General features: G+C 39.2%; 1 protein-coding gene across 2 annotated transcripts in view; it reads right to left on the minus strand.

Moving 5' to 3' along the window:
* AP3D1 (adaptor related protein complex 3 subunit delta 1) overlaps window positions 1-22,023 on the minus strand; it is a 44,125-nt gene that overhangs the window by 6,828 nt on the left and 15,274 nt on the right. The window contains exons 4-25 of one of the 2 annotated variants that reach the window (XM_083810588.1): window positions 21,513-21,593; window positions 20,168-20,275; window positions 19,669-19,798; window positions 18,322-18,461; window positions 17,981-18,054; window positions 16,131-16,180; window positions 14,132-14,181; window positions 13,647-13,695; window positions 12,716-12,861; window positions 11,765-11,913; window positions 11,444-11,674; window positions 10,073-10,304; window positions 8,719-8,864; window positions 8,439-8,580; window positions 7,464-7,535; window positions 6,411-6,486; window positions 5,493-5,692; window positions 4,796-4,869; window positions 2,277-2,478; window positions 1,508-1,570; window positions 796-888; window positions 128-274 (exon numbers count right to left, since the gene is read on the minus strand). In XM_083810588.1, the coding sequence (XP_083666714.1) occupies window positions 128-274; window positions 796-888; window positions 1,508-1,570; window positions 2,277-2,478; window positions 4,796-4,869; window positions 5,493-5,692; window positions 6,411-6,486; window positions 7,464-7,535; window positions 8,439-8,580; window positions 8,719-8,864; window positions 10,073-10,304; window positions 11,444-11,674; window positions 11,765-11,913; window positions 12,716-12,861; window positions 13,647-13,695; window positions 14,132-14,181; window positions 16,131-16,180; window positions 17,981-18,054; window positions 18,322-18,461; window positions 19,669-19,798; window positions 20,168-20,275; window positions 21,513-21,593 (2,655 nt within the window). Of the gene's footprint in view, window positions 1-127; window positions 275-786; window positions 889-1,507; window positions 1,571-2,276; window positions 2,479-4,795; window positions 4,870-5,492; window positions 5,693-6,410; window positions 6,487-7,463; window positions 7,536-8,438; window positions 8,581-8,718; window positions 8,865-10,072; window positions 10,305-11,443; window positions 11,675-11,764; window positions 11,914-12,715; window positions 12,862-13,646; window positions 13,696-14,131; window positions 14,182-16,130; window positions 16,181-17,980; window positions 18,055-18,321; window positions 18,462-19,668; window positions 19,799-20,167; window positions 20,276-21,512; window positions 21,594-22,023 lie in introns of both variants that reach the window. The other variant, XM_083810587.1, reaches the window with a different exon arrangement.

The following is a 22,023-nucleotide window of genomic DNA, read 5'->3' on the forward strand; positions in this document are numbered from 1 at the left end:
AGAAGTCACAGTTACAATATATAGCATAACTAATTTCTCTGAAGAGAACTGACATTCTTTCCCCCAAAAAACAGTTTAGCTTCTGTCTTCTTCCTAAGGCAAGAGCTGCCAATGCACAGCTACTCACTGGTAGTGGTTCATCATCTAGTGTTCCATTCTGCACTGATTCTGTTGCTTCCTCCTCACTGTGATGCTTCTTTTTGGATTTCTTTTTATCCTTGGATTTCTCTTCTTTCTCTTTCTTGTGCTTTTTCTTCTTATGCTTGGAGGATTTCTACCAAGAACAAGAAACTATAATAAATCCTTACAGAAACCTCTGTATGTCAAGCCATTACAACATGACCCCCGTACCAACCCTGCAACTCTAACTTCTCAATCTATGCAACCTTCCAGCCAACTGCATAGTTTCCTACCACTGCAGAAACCTGAAATGGAGTCCTCGTTCCTTACACCTCAATAAGCATTCTGTGTTGAGTCCCAGTAAACCCTCGCTCCCAGCTCAGATACCAATGCCTTAGCCAAAAGCAGCCTGGGATTAGTGGAAGGCCAAATATTTTTTTTGACTGTTTGAAAGCTCAGCTTTAGAACTGCTAGCTGACCCTTCCTCAGGGAACAATCAAACCTCTTACTATGAAGTGTGTAGAACTCCTCAAGGGTGTTAACATCCCACTGCACACTATTTGCAGATGAATACACTGAATAAAATGCTGTTGGTAATTCCTGTGTGCTTATTTATGAGAAACAGAAGACACCAGGAGAACATAGCTAAGGGTGTCAGCCACTTACACTGCTTACCTTTCCTTCATCTTCCTCCTGCTGCTCTTCCCTTTCTTCCTTTTTTACCTCTTCAGGTTCAGCCACAACAGCAGCACTCACTTCAGGCCCACTCTGAGTAGATTATCAGAAGGATTATGACACTAATGGAACACAGTTGAAAGAGCTGAATCCCACAACAAGAGAAACCGTAACAGTGACACCCACCCCCTTCCCCCTCCAAAAAACTGTTACTTTGACAGTTACATTAGACTAACGTGGTATAAAGGCTTTCACTATGTCACTGAAGCCTGGCAAATATCATCAGTTGAGGACAAGATACAAAAGAATTCCTCCAGGGAATCAGTCCCTTTATATTTCACGTCTCTTCCTGTAAAGTCTTCCATCAAAATTCATTAGTTTTTCTTTCAGACTATGTCTCATCTCTAATAATATTGCTAGTGTCCAGGTCACACCAAGAAATAAAACTACAGGTTAATACAGTGTCAAAATCCACAAAGCCTGGCCTGCAGCTGCATCTGTATTTCTATCCACTGATCTGCACAACAGAGCGAGCTTGAAACTTCCATTGCAGTGTCCAAAGTGAGGAGAAAAGGTTTCATTGCTTCATGGCTGTATGTTGAGGAGATGAAAGCTATCCTTCTCTTCCTTCCTGCAGCATGACAAAACGCTAATATCACAGCTAAGATGCAACTGTAAGAAAAGTCTTCCTGTGACATGGTATGATGTCTACCTGTGGCTGTGCAGTGGAAACAGGTGTTGGAGCAGTGGAGAGCCAGAAATCCAAGTCTTCCCCCTGAATTTCAGGAGAAAAAACATTATGGTAGTTCTGGTATCATTCTAAAATAAATAAATATATGTATGTTAATACCTTAAATTTTCATGGAAATGCATCTCTCCATAATGCATCAAATATGTTGCAATATATTTAGGAGTAAATAATTCAAGGAGCTTAACTTCACCTTTTAAATACATTTCTAAACCTGGCCATAGCTGATAGTAACCACAAGTTACAAAGAACACTGGCTGCATCTTAAAGAAAACCTGCATTTCCGCAGAGTGGTTAGCATAGAGGATACTTCTGCATTCAGAAGAACTTGCAACCTATGTCAGGTTTTATAACTGAAGGATTAAATATATGGGGACAGGACACAGAATGAAGGTGAGTTACAGATGTTCTGCTAAAGAAACTTCCCAATTTTAAGAACAAGGAAAACATCAGTTTTTGGAAACCGCTTCCAGATTAGATCTGCAAGATCTCTTGCATAGGCTACTGACCACTGAATTCTAGTAACTTACACAGTTAAGTAAAAGTTATTTTTATAAACAGAAATCTTTAAATACATTCTCGCAAGGTCGTAGAAGTTTAAGGAGATAAAAGGTAAAAATGTTCACCTGTTTGAACTGTCAAATGTGACTGTTCCCAAGCAACAATCAAAACACAGCAGTAGATGTGGCCCATAACAACAGTTTCTAAAAGAATACAAGTCTCAAAGAATTACCTTTTTCTCCTCTTCTTCCTCTACTACCTTTTTCTCCTTCTCTTTCTTCTTTCCTTTGTCTCTCTCCTTTTCTCTGTGTTTCTTTTCCTTCTTTTTGGGTTTCTTACTCTTCTCTACAGGTGGAGCTTCTGAGTCTGGTGACTTCAGGGTCTCAGCATTTCTATGTCTCTGCACTGGCAGCTTCTCACTGTCTGCTAAGGGCCTTAAAAATACAGAGAACATTATTAGCCTTCTGCAAAGATAACCTGAGTTAAGGGAACCTATCTGCTGAACTTCCAAGACAAGCTTTATTTTGTTTTAAAAAGAGTTGGGCCCTGAAATCTAAATCAGCACATACACATACACCTTAAGTTTATTTATGCAACTGCAGATACTGCCCTCGAGGATTAGAAGTTGACAGAAACACTTTCAAGGTGACTTGAGAGCCAAGCCCTTGCTAACACCTGATCACTCCAATAATAACTATAGTCTCGCAGGCTGAGTAACACCTACAGAAGGATACATACACATAGCATTATGCTGCATTTTTGTGAACTCAGTCTTAAAGTAAGACCAAAGATGTGAAAACAGGTGGAAAATTAAACATGGCTCAAGCAGCCCTTGAAGGGCATGTGTTTTTTTGGTGTTATCTATGAATAGACCACTGACTAGAAGTGAATTTTAAGCAGTTAATTGCTTAAATTTGGATGTTTATGCTACGAATTTGTACTCTACCATTACATTCAAAAAAAGTTGCATTTAATGTCAGATATTTGTTTCCAAGAAGTATGACTAGTAGCTCAGATTTACACTGTATCCAAAATCCATTACTTGGGGAAAAAAAGCTACACAGGAATTTGTCCATTCTTTCCAAACACTGTCCATAAATCAATGAACAAAAGTTGGCTGATAGCTTCTTTCTTTTCTAGAGCTTTTGCTTAACATTCTTTTTCATATTTGAGCAGCAAGCACCAGTTCAAAAAGATATCCAACAGTCTTATCTGTCTTAATCTTTTGCTTATATTGTATGAAGAGCCAAGCCTGATCAATTTAAAACAAAAAAACAACTTTGAAACAGAGACTGTAGTGGCAAGAAGGACCCCATTTGTTTGAACTGTAAGCAAATCTCATCTTTAAGCTATTTGACACACAACTGTACAGGACAAGGGATCACTGCTGGAAGTCAACAAGGAACAGACCTGCACAAATTTGAGGGTCGAGGATTTCAATAGTTTCATGACCCCTCTAGACAAAGAAGGTCAAGCACTTAGCAGTATAGTCTTACCTGGAAGGCTTCCCTGAAACCAGACTGCATGTGAGCGTGACACAGACATAGCAGTGCAAGCACAGAAAGAAAGAGAGAGGACAGAGACATGAGAAAACATGACAGGAGAGCACAGTGACTCACATGAAATGGAAAGAGAATGGATGGGAACAATACAAAAGCCCCAGAATGCCTCCTGGAGCCTAGCATTCAGAAACTGCTCTGCTTAATTTTTTCCTATGCTGTTGAGGCTTCCAAAGCAAACAAACTAATACCACAAATTTTTTTATACATTTGTCCTTTGCAGACTCAAAGGGGAACGTGACCAGGTGAAGAAGTTCCTCATAAACTGCTCTTTCACTTTTAAAAAATGCTACTTCACCCCCACACTTTTTTTCCCCAAGAGTGCCATGGTACCAAACTCCTACAGGTTCCTACAGAACTGCAGAGAATGGCACAGAACTTCCAGTTGTTTAAGTATCATAAAGAGAAAGAGGCACACAGACTACACATGCACACATGTGCCCGCAAAGCCTTCAAAGCGTTATAGGAGGCATCCATGGACCATAAAACAGCAATTATATTTAGCATTGTGATTCTGTAAGACAGCAACTAAAAAAGTCTCCACGTGCAATATTTAACAGACATCTTCTAGCTATCATACAGCCCGCAGGGTATCAGGGCACGCTGCACTGCTGCTATTACTGTAAGCAACTCCAGTAGCTGCATAGGAACCAGACTCTGGTCAAAGTTGCATACAATCCAGTAGTATTAAAATATTTTTCAGTAGTGGCACTACACTGAAGGTCCACAAGGCAACAGAGATGCTACAGACTGGCTGTTAATGCTCAAATTATCACAATACAGTATACATGCTTATAAGTACATACATACAGCAGATCTGAGATGAACACAGATGAATGTGGATCACATTCAGTGCAAATGCATGTTGAATTAAAGAGCTTGATACACCCAAAAGCTCTAATTCACTTTTATCTGATTCTAGTGACACTTCCTGTGCTTTCACATTCTATTTGGTCACACAATGTTTTTTCACCCTTTCAAAACCCCTTTATTTGAGCATCTGAGGTTTTATCATCTATGCTTCAGTAGGAACCCAAACCTGGACGATCATCTGAGGTTACATTTAAGACACGGAGAGAAACCGAAGTCTCTTCGCATAGTGCACTGTAGATAGTGTCTGTTTAGCCTCGGACTAGTCCTCATGCATTCTGGTTAGCAATTAAGTAAATTCACATACAAAACTGTCACTTACTTATCCAGATCTATATCAAGTGCCTTATATGGATCGTTGGGATCTTTGTCATCCTCATCACTGGGCAACGCATTCTGCAGGAAAGAGAAAGATCATCCACTGAAGAAGTGAATGAACCCCAGGCAACTTCAAAACTACATCCCTCGGTGCAGTTTTTCAGATTGCTAACCATGGAATGGGCCAGCTTGCAGTCAGGCACAATAAGTTATAAGAACAGTGAGTGTACTTCAATGCAACATGTAGTTACAAGATTAATTTAGAACAGAAAGCCATTCTTCACAAACTGCAGGATCTGAATCGCTGCTGTTCAGTTTTGATTAACATAAGTTTTCAGAACAAATACAGATTACATCACTAGCATGTGCAATTAATTACAATCAGCTGCAAAGCTGCTGACTAGACAGCAAGTTAATGTCAAAGTGGAGCAGCAGAGCATAATAAATGAAGTGACTATTTGGAGAGTTATTTTTATAGCAGAGATGCATCTTTTTTTTAATAGCTTCAGTGGCAATTTTTGTCTTTTTGTACACAAAAAGACAGTCATTTCTCCCCCTGGAAAGAACAGCTTACAGCCATCCCAATCAGTCATTTCTTAAACAGCTTTGCAAGAAGTCAGAGCTCTAACTGCAACAACACAGGCTGGCTGGCAATTCTTGAGGAAAATCTCCTCAGAAGAGCACAAAGTTAATCAACTGACCTCTGGCATCTCCTCTGTGATGATATCTACATGGTGAGCTGGAGTGATATCCTCCTCGCTCTCTGTGTGCAAAGAGTTATGGCGATGATGCTTTCCTCTCTTCTCCTTTTTCTGCTTTTTCTTTTTCTTGTCTTTTTCCAGTTTCTGTTTATGCCTTCGCTCTTCTTCCAGTTTCACATACTGGTCAGACATAGGCATTCCTGCAAGGGAAGACAAACTGCTTTCAATCCACATGAACACTAATCAGTCCATGAACCTTGCTTCTTAGTGTCTCAATTAGGACAATCAGCGCTGCCTTACACTTCGACATCTCATACAGCCCTTCTAGCAGCAACTTTCCTGCTGCATTCCATCTCTCCCCAAAAATAGGAGAGCAGTATTCTGCTCCGATTCTTGGTTGTCTACATTAAATGGATTAAGAAGAGGGGCTAAATATGCACACTTTAACTAGAATTGGTGTTATGGATATACTAACACTGACAGTTTTCCATACTTCTGGAAAATGCTTTGCTATGTAAACTTCAAGTATTTGCCCTTAAAACTGATCACTTCCAATTTACTGCACTTTAACAACAGTATATCAAATTAGTTGTTTGCAGCTATTTTTGTTATTTTAAAAAACACTAATATCCGTACCATTAGACTCCACTTAATGTCTCCTGATCACCTTCTGTCCTTTAAAGCATTCCCACCCTACAGACTTGGCTGTACAACACTTAATCACAGAATTACTTCTAATGCCGTCTCGAGAGCAAGTGGACTCAGACCACAAAGTACTGTCTTCTAAGACATGTTAGTTAAGGAGAACCGTTTAGGAGTCTAATCAAAGCATGCTCCTTGTACTTAAAAATTAAGTTGTTGTTGTTACTTTTGCTTAAAAAAAATCTGTAATTGATTTTAAATATTAACTGCACTTACCTGGAACTTTTAAGGGGACAGAGAGGTCGATCTGTACCACAGGTATATGTTCCACACCTGGAGTGTCTTGGTATCGCTGGGAAAATGAAAATTTATGTTCTGAGCATTGCCAGATCTACATAAATAGACATGTTACATTACAAAACAGCAAGCAGTTTAATCCTTTAAGGGAACATTTTAAGTACAGGAATGGAATAGCTCAGTACTAAATCCTATCTGGTAGTAGGATGTATTTTAGAGCTAACTGGTAACTATTATAAAACACCCTGCCTCTAACTACAGAGCCTTAACCCTGCTATAGCCACAGAAAAGGCTTGTTGCAACTCTGATGAAATTTTGGTTTATGTTTTACTGACAATAACTTGCCACTTCAAAAGAAGTTTAGAGGTCTAGGTTGAGGAAAATGGGGCAGTCCTTAGGACAGAGGGAGTAAGACAGGATCTTTCCCTGAAAAAGATGGCAAAAAAGCCACCACAACCTTTTGATCCATGAACACTCAGTGTGTTTTAAGGGGAACATGTTTCGGTGTGGATGTTCACTACTAACCTTAAAGTGTTTATTCACTCTCTCCAGCGCTCTTAATGAAGTGCCTGGCAATCTGAACCCTGAATCCATCAACCAGAGTTGGGACAAACTACCTGCACAGGAATTTGTGACATAAGGGCAAAGAAGAAAAGTTTCTTTGCATCTTTTAGAGTCTTGTTGCTCAAATTCAAACACCAGGCATTCCATTACAAGTTAAAGATTGTTACAAGCTTCTCTGCAATGGGAGCTGTGAAAGTCACCACTTTATTTTTTTAACTGGAGGTCCACTGGAAATCCACAGAAAGCTGGCTGCTCTTGTGGTATTTGGTCATTTGCAAGTTTTTCAATACAAATAAGGCCTATAAAAATAGATGTATGCAGTCACTCCAGTTGCCACACTAGTAAGCGACCCTAACTGCAGTAGAAATAATCAGAAGTGTCTCAATGGGAAACTGCAGCTCTGGCATTCAGAGACTTCACACACTTATATGAGAGACCAGCAGAAGATTTTCATTTGAACTCACTCACCTTCTGTGGGGAAGGAGAGCTTTTAATATAAAATGGGTTGTTTGCCTGCTCTTGTTTCCGGGCTTCTCGACGCTAAAAGAAAGAGTGTAGTTAGAAAGTTTGCTTACAAGCAAAGAGAACTTAGAGGCATCAGAAGGCAAAAATGTGATCTCCCTTAATATTTGGAACATTGCTTAACTACTTGCAAAAATACTACAGCATAGTAGCTCAATTATGATAAACCATGAGTTATGAGACATACTAGGATACAACTTTAAATACTGTTATTGCTGTAACTGATACTCCTTAGAAAATCCTTTCTTCGCCTTTTGATTCTAGACTAGATAACTTCCTTAAGACCAGATCTGGATGGCAATGCAAACATTTGTTTTCATTTTCACAGCTTGGAGGAAGTGAAAGTTCTTATCAAGAAAAAGTATTCTCTAAGGAAACAGAAAACGTCCGAAGTAGGAAAGGTGCTATCACTACTGAGAACAGACACATTACAGTAGTTCACAGAAGCTGCTGAAGTCCATGAGCAAAGGTGCCGCCTCTTTTTGCCGATATAGTGCACACAGTAACACAAGTACACCAATGAAGGAGGTAAGTACGAACAAGTAGTTGCAGAGCTCGGGACAAGTGTTCATCTTCAAGACCCTGTACTTCAAAGTGAACTGCATTATACAGTATGGTTTTCAGGTCAGATTTTTACAAGAGCTCAAAATTCCTAACAAGGAATTTTTATATCTTCCTTCCATTTGGACAAAATAAGAAAGCCACACTTCCAGGAGCACCTGATATTGGACGTATTCCACAGTGACTACAGATACTTCCGTTCAAACATGCGTTTTGTTCACATCATCAGATTTCCAGAGCTGTAGAAAGCAGCCTGCTTCTGACTACAAGGAGAATCTATAACAGCAGTTAGAACTGTTTAACTCTGACAATATTACTATTGAACTAAGTACCCAAAAAAGCATATTAATATTCACTCACTCTGGCCAGTTCTTCTTCATCTATTTCTGGCTGTCTGTGCCTGGAATGCCTTTGTTCCTCATCATGAAAAATTGTTTTGGGCTTTTCATCTTCTGACTCACTGTCTGATGGAGGCTCATTGATCCAGGCATCAAGGTCCAAGCTGGTAAGAATTGCAGTAAACATAAATAGCTTGACTAAGTACCCTTGAGTATTTCAGTTTTTCTAGTCATATACTTATCTTTACTATTTAAGAGTTTGCAAGTTCAAATAAAGCACTGCAAGCAAGAAGGAATCTTACCCCTCTGGAACTGGAACTTTCTTCTGTGCTTTAGGAGCAACAGGGTTCAGCTCACCAGCAAACAGGGCTATTACTTCCTCAGCTACAGGCACTTCTTTTATTTGTAGCTTCTGAATGTATTTTATTAGTTGCAAAATACAAGAAGCCTAAGAACAAACACAAAAGTAATTTCAAAACAAATATTTAGAAACTGACCAAAAATGAACTCCAACTGAAGTCAGCTGAAGATAACCGTAGTGACTACTGCAATAAGGGAATTAGAAGAAGCACCATACTACTTCTAGCTGTGTCTAATTTATTACTGATTTCAACAGACAAACCAAAATACAGCTGCCGTTCTCCACCATAGCATATAATGCTATTTACCTGGCTTTACAAAACACTTTTCTAGAACAAAGTACATAATAGACTGAATTTTCAGAAGGTATTTTATGTCCGTCCGTCCCCCCCCCCCATCCAATGAAAAGGGGGCATCAAAAAGAAAGGTTTAGGCTTAACAGGGAATAAGCAGCAGGGCTGGGTTGAGGAGTCTGCAGTCTCTTTTTCCCTGCTAAGCCTGTACGGTTTAATGAACACACTTGTGACATAGCACAGAAGCATATATTGCCTGCACAGACCCTCTCTTACTATCCATTTAGATCTTGCCAGCACACAGCATTTTTTAAAATCAATGAATGCAAATCTGACTGTACTGCTGAATTTATCACATCTTACTATAAAGTAACCATTTGCTCACTCTTAACCTTTATCACATGCAAAAATAAAAAAGTTTTCCACGTAAGCCTGACAAAGTAAGCAAATCACTGTAAAGCCTCAAAAATTCTATAGCGTTTTCTAAATACTACAGTTATTGGTCTTTCATCTGTCACTTTCCACCCTATGATAGTTTCTGATAAAGGCAGGGGCAAGGTGCTTTAGAACACAACTACCCTGTGTATCCACTAGGAATTAGTATGTATGGCAGCTCTTTTTGGTTCAATGGGTACATCACAAAAATCACTGCAGTCATCTTGCAGCATTCCAAATTGCGATCTTGGAAAATGGACTTCACAACATGTTCAAGTCCTAGATCACAATTTTAAAACGAAATTGTTTTGAATTAAGTTCTTGCAAGCAGCCTTTGGAGGTGATTTTGATCTAGAATTAGATCTGAGCTCTGACACAAAATGTCACCACCCTTACCGCTCTTCTAGTTCCAAGGTGCCTTTTCACTGAGTTACAAAAAGTACAGAATACAAACATCACTCTGATAACAGTGGCTTGTATAAAATGTGCATGTCCACAAAAAATGAGATGTGATCCAATACAAATGAGTCTTTGTACGATGAATTCCAAGATAAGTTTGTTCTCTTACCCTCTCCTGAACTTCTAGATCTGCACTCTGTACGAACTGAGGCAAGCGCTCAATCATCAGCTGTGTAATTTCCTGAGCTGCTTCCTTTTCCCCAGATTGTTCTTTCTGCTGTAGGATGGATGCATAGAGCTTCACCATGTTCTGGACGTAAACTGCCTGGATGTGGCCTGGTAGAGTTGTAACTTTAGGCCTCAGCATTGCTTCTAAAGTTTGGTTTGCTTCCTCAAGGTGTCTAAAAAGACAGAGCGAACATATGAAAGACAATAATTGAGCAACTTCAACATTTTGTCAGTCTTCATAAAGAATTTTTCAAAAACCTCTGTTAAAGTACAAAGTGTTACAGAAAGACAAGTGAGACTACAAACACCTAATCATTTGCTCTCTGCATCTTTTCCCCTTTCAAATGACAGCAGTAACATGATATAGAGGAATCCACAACTTTATCCTTTTAAAGAAGGGGGAAGGGGAGGGACACCTCAGCTTCCACCTCTACAGTTTCAGTATTTTCTCCATTAACTAAGCGTTGCACATTACATGCAACTGCACTGACAACCTGGGACTAGCAGCCCAGGTACTTTTCTGCCATTCTGTACTTCACCACTGCATCAGTGAGGTGGTATTTCCAACCAGTTACTGAACAAAAATAAAATGCGGATGCCCCATCTCTGGAAGTGCTCAAGGACAGGTTGGGTGGGGCCCCTGGCATCCTTACTCATGGCAGGGGTAGCTGGAACTAGATGTTTAAGGTGCCTTCCAACCTATGCCGTTCTATGATACAATACCATGGTACGTCCAATTTATGAAAACGAAGGCTAGGTAAAGCACGTGTGCATGCACACTCAACCAAGAGACGAATATATCTAAGATAAAAGTTAACATTGACACAACACTAAAGATTGTGCTACTGCTGGTACAGACCAGTTTGGGACAGAAATAATACTTCTCATTCTCATGAAAAGCAAGCTCCGCAAAAACCTCTCATAGGCAAAAGAGGAAGAAAAACAAGAAAAAAACATTTCAGTCAAATAGGCTCACTGTATACTTTCCCTATTGTATAAATAGGGTTAGACTTTTATCATTAAAGAGTTCAATCACTGGCTTAAGGTCTTGACTGCTTACATCCACAATCATGCCTTATTGTATGAATGGGCAGGAATACAGAGGAAAAAACAGGAAAAAACAGATACTCAAAATGGAGCATCTGCCTTGAGTAGAGGAATCTCATGGGGCAAAGGAGCAGGAAAGAAGCAATCCTTTTGTTAGTAATAAGGGTGCACATTCTGAGCCATCCTTCTCTCAAAAAGTAGTTTTTAACGATCTGAATTTGTGTCTGAAAGAAGCTGTTCAAAGTGTCATCCCAACTGCACTTACTCAGAGAATTCCCCACATATCCAAGCAGCAGCATAAAGCACCTCACAGATTCCGTTCCTCTGGGTGTTGCTGGCTATGAGATGAGCGTTGTCCAAAAGCATAGCCATTTGAGAAACTGCAAATTTACGAATAGCTTTAACTCTGATAGCTACATCTAACATCTGAGCTGCTATAAGATGCCCATGCCGTGTGCCTTCCAATCGGGTCAGTTCCACCAAGATGCTTATGTACCTACAAAAAGCAAAAGAGACACAATTTCATTAATGGACAATCACGCATTGCCACTGCTGACCATTTCAAATTTGACACAAAACCACTGACCATTCAAAGTTTGTGATATATTGGTAATTGGACTGACTACAAATATCTATGATTTTAGTCAGCAGCTCATCCCGGTACGTTGTCCCTTCCGCTTTATCCACGTGAATCATCAATTTCTTCACTATCTCCATCAAGTTCTTCTTCGAAACCTGTTAAAGAGTTATCGGAGGGTTGAACCAAAAATAAGCTATTTCCTGTACGGGCAAATTCTTCTAAATCCAGTAAAGCAACTGCTAAACTCTTTGATGGACCTATGTTATTGTGTTAACAAGAAATCAGAACCAAGGGCAAAGACCCCCCCCGAAAAGCACTTTACTACAAAAATTGTACACACAGTCCTTTCACAGACCAAGTGTTCTCACCACAAGGTTGCCCCTGTAGCCTATGCACACTTTATAAACTGCTCTGCACAGCTGCAGAACGTGTGCACAAAGCTGGCTGCACACAAAAACAATCAGAATGAAATTTCGTATGTCATTAAGAAGGCATAACAAGACTGAAAGGGGAAATTTGACAAAGAAGCAGCTTAAAGCTGCCTTTTCAGAGTGCTCCAGACTCTTTCCCATTCTTTATATAACTTATGTCAACCCCAGCTGTCGGGTGCTGCAACGTGGACTGCAATGCAGAAGAGCAGTGACTTATCCCAGTATGTCCACAGCCACTTTCCACCTAGAGGAAGGAGCAGTGAATTCTTAGGCCTTCTGAGTTCAGGCACTATGGAAGTCACCCAAAGTCTTTCCACAGTTGGAATGTATTTAAAGCCCTCGTATGCTGTATCAGATCTTTTATTTGCAAGAAGTGCCAGAAGAAGTTTGGCAGTTATTCTCACAATGCTACTGAGGAGAGGAGAAGAGAAAGGTGTGTGTTTTTTTGTTTGTTTTTTAAACGTTAGCCTCCTAAACAAGGGGTCACATGGACTGGAAGGGAAAGGAAATAGGTGAGGAAACATACCATGCCATACAGCAGATCTAAAGCTCTGAGACGGATAGACTCATCTTTGTCATCCAAACATTGGAGAATGAGATCCTTGTGAGACTGAACTGACTTAGGATGTGTTTTCAGGATTTTGGACATAGCTAACAATCCCAGGTATTTCACTGTGAAAGGCAAAATAAAACTTCTTTCCAAATATAGAAATACTGTTGTGTTGCGCATGAAAACTTAATATTGACTGCTTTTATTTACACCAACTTTTACACGTTCAAATAACTCTCTCTGATGGGGATCATTTTTGAGAAACAGCACATCGCAGATTTTCCTTCATTTTATAATCCCCCACCCCCCCCCGTACCCATAGTCCACATAGTCATCACAGCCTTCTTGCACTTCAGGCTTTATCATTGATTTAAAGGTATCATTTAACATATAGAACCTATGGGTTTTGAGAGTTAGCATCCTAAGATGAACACAGCTTAAAAAGCATGAAGACTGGTGTATTAAGCAGGAGCCCTGTTCTCAATGAAAAAAGAGGCAGGAAAACAGGTCAAGAAAAGCTTTTGCACAAAGAAGGTTTTTACATTGTTCTTTGTAGTCACCAAAAAAGCAACCGTTCCTACATTTTACTATTATGCTTTCACTACAGAATAGCCCTCACTACTCTGCAAGCAGGAAGTTTATAAAAAGGGGTAGGAAGAGAAGTGTTTTAGATTTTCACGACCACAAGCAGTAGTAATAACTCATCTGTTTTAAAAAAGCTCCTTATAAGAAATGTTCAACATCAAAAATTATTTCCACATTACAAAACCAGCAGTTGCTTACAACATATCAGGCACTATAATAATGAGTAAGCTGTTTGGAGCAAACTCATTGCTCTAAGACTGCTGCAGTTTCCCCCCAGTGACTTGTTGCTAAAAGCTTCCATGCAGACAAGCAACATACTTACAGTTCTGGTCAGAATCTTCTATCAATATTCTTAACTTCTGTACACAAAGCTGGGAAAAAGAGAGACCGTGCTTATTACAAGCCTCAAAAATCTAGATTAAACTGTTTGTAAAGTTTACTCAATACACAAAGGTGGCTAGAGCATGCAAGGAAGCATTCTAAGGAAGACTTGCAGCCTCTGGTAAGACAGACTTGTTGCATTTACAGATTTCAGAACAAAAGGAAGAGAGCTCTTATGATTGCATTGATACAAAATGAAGAAAACAGAAAACCTTTAAAGGAGGGGAATTTGCATATTAAACCAAAGAAAATAACAGAATTTATATCAGAAATGCTTCAGTCTGTAGGATTCCACTTATGTGAGAGCTCTTCAGTGAGCTATTTATTGCTTTCACAAAGGAATGTAATCCAATTTCTCCATAGCATTTGGTATTACACAGTAGAGCAGAACAAGTAACACCCACCAGAACCCAAACAGTGTTATACCTGGATGCTAGCGCTGTGATTAGGCATCCCAGAGGATAGTGAGATCAAAACTGAAATAAACAAACAGAGGTTTCAGTTACTATATTCTGAATGAATATAACGTAACACAAAGGTCAACAGCTAACTCAGCTCACAAGGAAAGATAAGTTTTTGTTATCTTTTTGGTGAGCTAGGGAGGAGAGAAGGCTGTAGTTCTTATACTTTATGAAAAGTAATAAATATCGAGGCAGGAAAAAAAATGTAAAGGCATGAGCTGTTGGAACAGCCAGGTCAAAGCTGCTTTATATTACACTTTGCTCTCATTAATGTGTATTTTACTGATATCACACAGCAGTCATGGCTGTAAATATGTCACCAGCTACGGCACAGATGAATTTAAGTGTACACTTCCCTAACATAATGAAATGCAGCAATGGATCCTAGAGTTTATATAAACTGGAGTTTTTCATCAAGCCAGCAAGAGACTCAAGGCTACATCAGCTCCTGCTGTTGATCACATTGGACATTTGTAAAGCAACGACAACACGCGACCCATGGCAGGAAAGGTGGTGGTATCTTGTTAACTACTGTTGTCACCTAGCACGTCCATGCCAGCACAATCCTTTACCAAGCCAGTAACACAAACTGATCTTAGTCACTAATAAGCGCAGTGCCATTTAACTCCCCATAATCCTGCAGAACTACATTTCTGGGAAGGAGTGTGGATAGTAGCTTTTCAGGCCATGCAGGGAACTGGCAGGTGCAAGGTGCTGCTCTGATGCAGGTACTCAGCTTCACATTCTCCAAATCCAAGTTTTACACTATAGCCCCTTAGCAGGCCTCCCTGAGGTGATCTTAGTGAGTGAATTTCTCTTTGAACCACAGATTCAGGACAAGAGGGAATGGCCTCAAGTTGCACCAGGAGAGGTTCAGGTTGGAAATTAGGAGACATTTCTATTCAGAGATAATCAGGCATCGGAACAGGTTGCCCAGGGAGGTGCTGGAATCACCGTTCCTGGAGATGTTTTAGGGAAGACTGGACCTGGTTCCACCTGGTTCACCCACTACACCATGAACCACGCACCATGGTTTAGTGGGTGATATTGGTGGTAGAGAGATGGTTGGACCAGATGATCTTGGAGGTCTTTTCCAACCTTAATGGTTCCATGATTTACCCTATTTTCTCTCAGGAAGACACCCTCTTATCCAGAATGGAATTAGCCTCAGTGCTGTTTTTTTCCTCACCATCATAACTTCATCTTGCATTTCCCTGATGGAATCAGTGAACATGAAGCAAGTGACAGGTCCCCATTTCTTTGAACAGATCCAATGCAGTACGTTCCTGCATCATTACCCCTTGGAGAATCCCAAACTACCCATGAGACAGACTTATGGCCAAATTGTGGATATCAACAACCCTCTGCTTCCACATGAGGGCAGGAACGTGCCAGGTCTCAGCTGCAATACCATGTTACCCCATTTTGCCTTAGTTTTTTTCTCCATCCCAAGTAGTGAGTTCACATCCCTTCCCCGCTCAGAAATGAATGTAAACCATAGATCTGTTATTTCAGTGACCTCATTCAAGGAACTGCACCAAGTCTACTTTATTTCTCCAATTCCACAGCTTAAAAAAAACGCCTACTATTTTTCCTCACGTAAGAAAATGTCGTCAATGTTTCCATTAGGCATTGATCACGTTCTTGATTTTATTGCTGCTGGCATATTTCAGTTCTAACACCACTTAGGAGCTTGATTACAAATAACATATTATATAAAATATAAATTACTCATCGTTAGTGCTTTGTTTTAGCCTTTAGCAAACAACACATAGCTGTAATAACTTAGCCTCATCTACTGACAACAAAGGATTTCAGTTACAGTTACATAGTGAAAGAAATCACTGAAAGTTTGCCAAGCGATTTAATTTGGTTATAGAAATACATTAAGTTAAAAAACAGTCACAATTAATTCATGACAAAGTTCATCATGTTCTTTCCAGGTCACAAATTTCAGTTCTCACCTGCTATTACTGTGTTCACACATTCATACAAGAGAGACATGGCTGAGGTGCTGAAACAGAAACCAAGTATTTTAAATAGGGAATAAAACCATCACATTTTGAAGAGTTGTCAGCAATATCTTAGAGCTAGTTAACACCTTTAATTACACAGGAAATTGCCAGTATTCTGTTCCATATACCTCCCAACTAGAGGAAATGATTCTCGCTTATAAATGGGAGGGAGGCAGTACAGCTGGCTACTGAAAGTAGGGGAGGGGAAAACAGCTGATTCTGCAGTCCTCTCCTTGACTTCCAAAACAGAATGTAGCAGAGATGGATTAAGTCATTTCTTCTCTGAGAAGATGCAAATAACAGTACTGTAACAGGAGGGATAAGGAAGGAAATGGTTACTCAAAATCTCGGTCCCAGTTTCAGAGCACTGAACCAATCTTGTCCAAGGATCAAATCAAGTCCTCTGCCCAAGGTCAAAAATTCACGATAAGAAAAGCAGATGGACAACCTCCAGGTCTTTCTCCCAAAGAGAATGAGTCATGCATGAACAGCAGACTCTTGCTCATTTCTACAAGCCAGCAACATATTTTCAAATGTCCTATTCTACTCCAAACGTAAATTCAAGAAAATTGTCAGTTGAACACTCAGTAAGTACAGTGAGATTGAGGATTTCACTTACAAAAACTGATTTATACGATGGAAACAGACACAAAGTGCCCCCCAGCCACACAGCAAGCCTTACAAGTAACAAAGGACTGCTTCCGGAGAAGCAGGTCTGCAAAGGTAATGAGCAAACAGCTCTGGAGGCAGCAGTCAAACTGCTCCTGCGAAGGTCACTCAGCACACGGTATCCATGACTCTGGCATGCTCAGAACTGGGACAATCACTTCTGCTCTCTATGCATTTTGTGGTAGGTGGCAGGCTGTTTGGCCTTATGCATGTGTGATATGAAACCCAAAATGACAGACAACGGAAGCCAATCAGAACAGGATTATGTCCTCAGAAATAATGAAAAGAACAGCTACTGTGGAAGTTGGAGAGGACACAGACAGGACTGAAGACATTCTGTTCATCTTGCTGCTTTTTCTAGTGAAGTACTGCTTCTAGTGAGTTTGTATGTATGCATCGCTGCTGCAAAAACTCTCCTTAGCTGTTTGGATGCAAGCCTTCTGCTCAGAACCAGCCTTACAAGCAGTACTATGAGGATGAAGAGAAATTGTTTGGCTAGAGCTCCCTCTCACTGCTACACAGATACCTGTTTTAAATTTTCTCATTCTCGTTCATCCTCATGCTCTGCCACATTAAGAGAAACTGATCTTAACCTTTGATAACTCCAACATAGTATGACACTCTTTCCATAACTGGGAACATGCATTTATTCTTTCCTCCTTTCTGAGTTTAGTTCAGAAATAGATCCAAAACAATAATACAAACCAGCTTTAACAAGGCACAAAGATATCTACAAATTTCTTTATCTAACTGCACTTCCAAAAAAGTCAAGAGTCAAACGTGCAGATGAACAGAAGAGGCAAATACACAGCTTTTTTTAAGGCATAGCTTTTTTGTGTGTATTTGTTTAAATACATGCACCAAAGTAATCCCTGGCTTAAAATGAGTGAAATCAAAACATGCATGCTTCTGAGAAATTCAAGACAGCCCACACCCAAAGGCTTTCATTAGGGTATTTTATCTCAGTCAAGTTTCTTAGGAATAGTCTTAATATTACTACTTTGATACTGAAACCAACACATTCAAGCTCAGGAAGAAGTTCAGAAATGCATCACTAGACCTAGCTACTGACCTACCTAACACACACTTTACCAATCCTGAATAAACAAAGTAGCATTTGTTATACATACCTGTGTATGAGGTTGGTCAGAGGCTCAATTAATTTCTTTCCCAGCCTAGGCTCTAATGGAGTAAGAGCACCAAACTATTTTAAGAAGTACAAACAAGAAACTGAATTAATAGCTGGTTTTAAGCAACATAAAAACAGAATTTAAACTACAATTCATTATATTTAACTAAGCTATATTAAAATATTTTTTTCCGCTAAGTTCACAAATACTAGAAGAGATTCCTGGTTCGTTTTTTAACTAGCATTAAAGGTAACTATACCTACAAGCAAGAAACCTATTTTCATACCCAACACAGTTTAATGAGGATTCCAATCCTGTAAGCATAGGTAGAGAATACTTGCCAGTTTTATAATTTTAATGAGAACCCAATTATTGGTTGACGATGTCATCAACTTGAAAAAGAGTGGAGCAAGAGAAAGGTAGTTCTTGGGATTGCGTCGAGCCAGCTCACAAATAACATTTACTGCAGCAGACTGCACACCTGGGAAACAGAAGTGAGAAAAGCAGAATTCTCATAAATACTTTAATTGTAATTGAAGTTTCTGGTGCAGAACACCCAGAACAAAAGCAGTTAAACATTCAGACTTGCACATTCCAAGAGGAATGGCTCAGCCTCATTACCAGTGATGAGGTAGTGAACTAAACACAGGAATGCAAGACAAACTCAGAAAGGATATTATTTAATTTTGGCTGCTTTCTAATATATCAAACTATGTATCTGCTTTGTGCCCACTATCAGACAACAGGACACTGACATTCTCCTCCCCTCCTTGCTGCAGATAGCTTGTTTGAGGGACACAGACAACAAAAATTAAAATCATTAACCTTATCCACCATAAAGTTTCCAAACACTGCTTCTTTAAAATGTATTTAGACATTTTTAATTAAACCAGAAAAAGAAAATCCTTAAACAAGATGACTGAACAAGTTAATTCTAATTGCTCAATCTCAATTTAATCTCAATTTGGAGTCTTCTAGTCTATGTTTCATAGCAGAAAGTAGTTTTTTCCATAAAGCATCATAAATAAGTAGTTTCTTCCTTTGTTTGCAGGTGTTTTTGCTTGTTTCTTTGTTTTTAATAAAGATCGTCCCTGGAAGATGTATCTTACATGCCATTAACAAATCAGTCCAGTAAACATATCTACATTCTTCCTTCTAAACACACAAATCAACTGGACTTCGTAGAACTACAATGCACACAGATTCCTTGAAACAGATACACAGCATTTTGGCACAGTGAAGGAAGACTAGTACCTTCCAGTAACACCAATTAGAAGTATATTTTTAAATTTAAAAATAGAAAAAAGCCTACTGAGTTATGTGAAATTAAGTACATCTATTGCCAACAACCAATAGCTACAGCTTTGTAGAAGTGCACAAGAAACAAAAAGCTTGAAATCAACTGAAATATTTTCAACAGTCAAGTTAAGCAACAAGCCACGAATCCCTAAGCAGCTTTGTCCCATTAAAGTTTAATCCACCGATGCAGTTTCAGTAACTTTGGCCTTGCAGAAAGAACTAGAACGCATTTTTAATATGGTAACATCTGTCAAAACTCTCATATGGCCATCTACCTATTCAAACATTGTGCTCAGAATTTTTTTCATTTTTCACTCCTCTCTACAAGCTTGAAAAGCATTTATACCTAAATGTTTCGGAGCAGAAGCAATTTAATAAAATCCACTCACCAGGATCTGGATCTTCAAGTTTCTCTTTAAGGCGAGGAAATGCAGGACGGAGGGACTCTGGGTATTTCAAGAAAACTTTGTACATGATTAACACTGCCTTCTTCCTGATATAAGGCTTCGTATGAGACATCTGTTAATGAAAGAATTGGGATCAGGCTCTTAGCAAATTTACATTTCCAAGATTCTTCTCAAGGCCCCTGTGTCCACATCAGTCTCTCTCAAAAATGTTTCATAGGAGACTTGGCTACTTCAGTTTCCTAAAACTCAGCTTCTGATGGATGAGCAAAGTACCATCATTTATCACCCCAACTAACAGAAGAAATAACCAACGCAATCCTCCTGAGCCACAAAGGCTGTGAAGGGTCCCCAAAAGACTCAAAAGGAAGAAGTGTCAACTGTAATATGTAACAGTTCTAAATTTAACAGGTAGTTACCAGATTTGAACAAATTAACATTCTTTAATTATAGGAAAGAACATTACTCAGTCTTATCAACTCACCAGTGTCATGATGTCATTTGCCAAGTCCCTGGCAAGATCTGGAGTAACAAAACAGGACAAGCCAGTCAGTGCAACTCCAGTATCATATTGGTTAGGGCTACTCAGATCCTAAAAAAGGAAAAAGAAGCTCAAAAATTTAAGATCACACAGGATGTTGAGAAACTTTTTTCAGAACAATTTCATCCACTCAACAGATATGAAGCAGAGCTTCTGTTCCATGGGGATGTTTATATCAGCTATTAAGAGGAATGTCCTCCAACACCTGCTAAAATACAGCTACCACGGGGATTACTAATTGGCACGAGGAATTGTAATTAAATTATAGATGGGTGACTGCAACATAAAAGCAACTAGAAACACCATACCCTAGTGGTATTTCAGAAGTGGCAAAAACACTCAGACATGATCACAAATATATTTAAAATCCTAAAAGAAAGAAATGGAATTAAATACTAACACTGTTAAATCAAAACCAAATTGTCATCAGCCTCACTGGGAACACACTCTTGATGAGTGCATGACAGTGTCCTAGCTTAATATATTAGAGAAATGAAGCTGCTTTCCTTCCAAGCTGCTGGCAGCACCATGACTTTCAGTGCATAAAGACAGAACACAGGCTATGGCGTAGAACACATTTCATTTGTCAAGTTTCTTTGCACTTATTTGTAGTCAATGTAGTATAGTCTTTCAAGTGTTAAGATTCTGACTCCTAACAAATATTAATACTCTTATCTGAGCATGTTCACATGCAGATTATAAAACCAGATCTCATGGAATACGGAGCATTACAGGATGAATCCTTAATTGCAGTTATTAGGAAACAAAAATATGAAGTGAACTGCAGAGAGCATTTGCAAACAAACTGTGAGAATTAACAGTCTGGATTCATGCATACAAGACCACAGTAGGAGAGCTAAACACAAGCCTTCAGGCTTCTGTGTCATCATCTGCATCTCATTTTGAGACCTCTTGTAGGTGGGACAAAATTCAACTCTACTTCGAGAATAACTAAATTACTTATTAAGGAGCAACAAAACTTTGCAACACATTCCGGCTTTAACATATCTGCAGTCTTTAGGAAAGATACTGGATAACATCCCACTGATCTTTTTTAAGCAAGCAAATACAGACAGTTGGCATGAGACAGCACAAGGGAAGCCTATGGACAACTAAGCATTCCATTAATCCCTCAGATTGTATAATCAAAGCAGACTGTAAACCAATATAATTCTACACCTTCATATTCCTTAAAAGAAGTTATTCCTTAAAAAAGTTGCACAGTTTTCAAAACACAAATAGGGAGACAGGGCAAGAAAAAAATTAAGAACTGAAATCAAGAGTTTACCTTTCGGATCTGATTAGTAGTCAACATAATTACATCAGTCCCTTCATGAAAGCACTGAGAGGCAGCTAGGTAACCAATTCTCTGTGAAAAGGCAAGAAGAATAAAAGCCACTTTTAAAAAGTAAGTTTAGACAATGTTTAGATGAACAACAACTGGTTGATCCACCAGCAATATTAAAAAGCAGAACAATTAGACAGGAGGTTTGCATAACAGAAGAGGCATGACAGGGTTTTCTATTCTTTCCTGACATAAACCCTTTTCAATGATCTCAGACAAGTAACATCTTTAGATGTAATACATCTATCTCACAGGTATTAAAATTATCTTTATCTCCCACACTTCGTTAGAATGTACAGGTTCAGTGGCCAAGAAGATGTAGAAAATAGGACAGTCGGTAGGAGAAACGGGGAATATTTATTTTGTCCTTGTTGTACCTAAACCAAAACTCCTTGACTCCTGACTTTCAGGTATGAAAGCCCAATCTGGAAGCCATTCTTGACAAAGTAATGTT

This window comes from Anser anser (genome assembly GCF_964211835.1).
Source record: "Anser anser genome assembly, chromosome: 25".
Lineage (NCBI taxonomy): Eukaryota > Metazoa > Chordata > Aves > Anseriformes > Anatidae > Anser > Anser anser.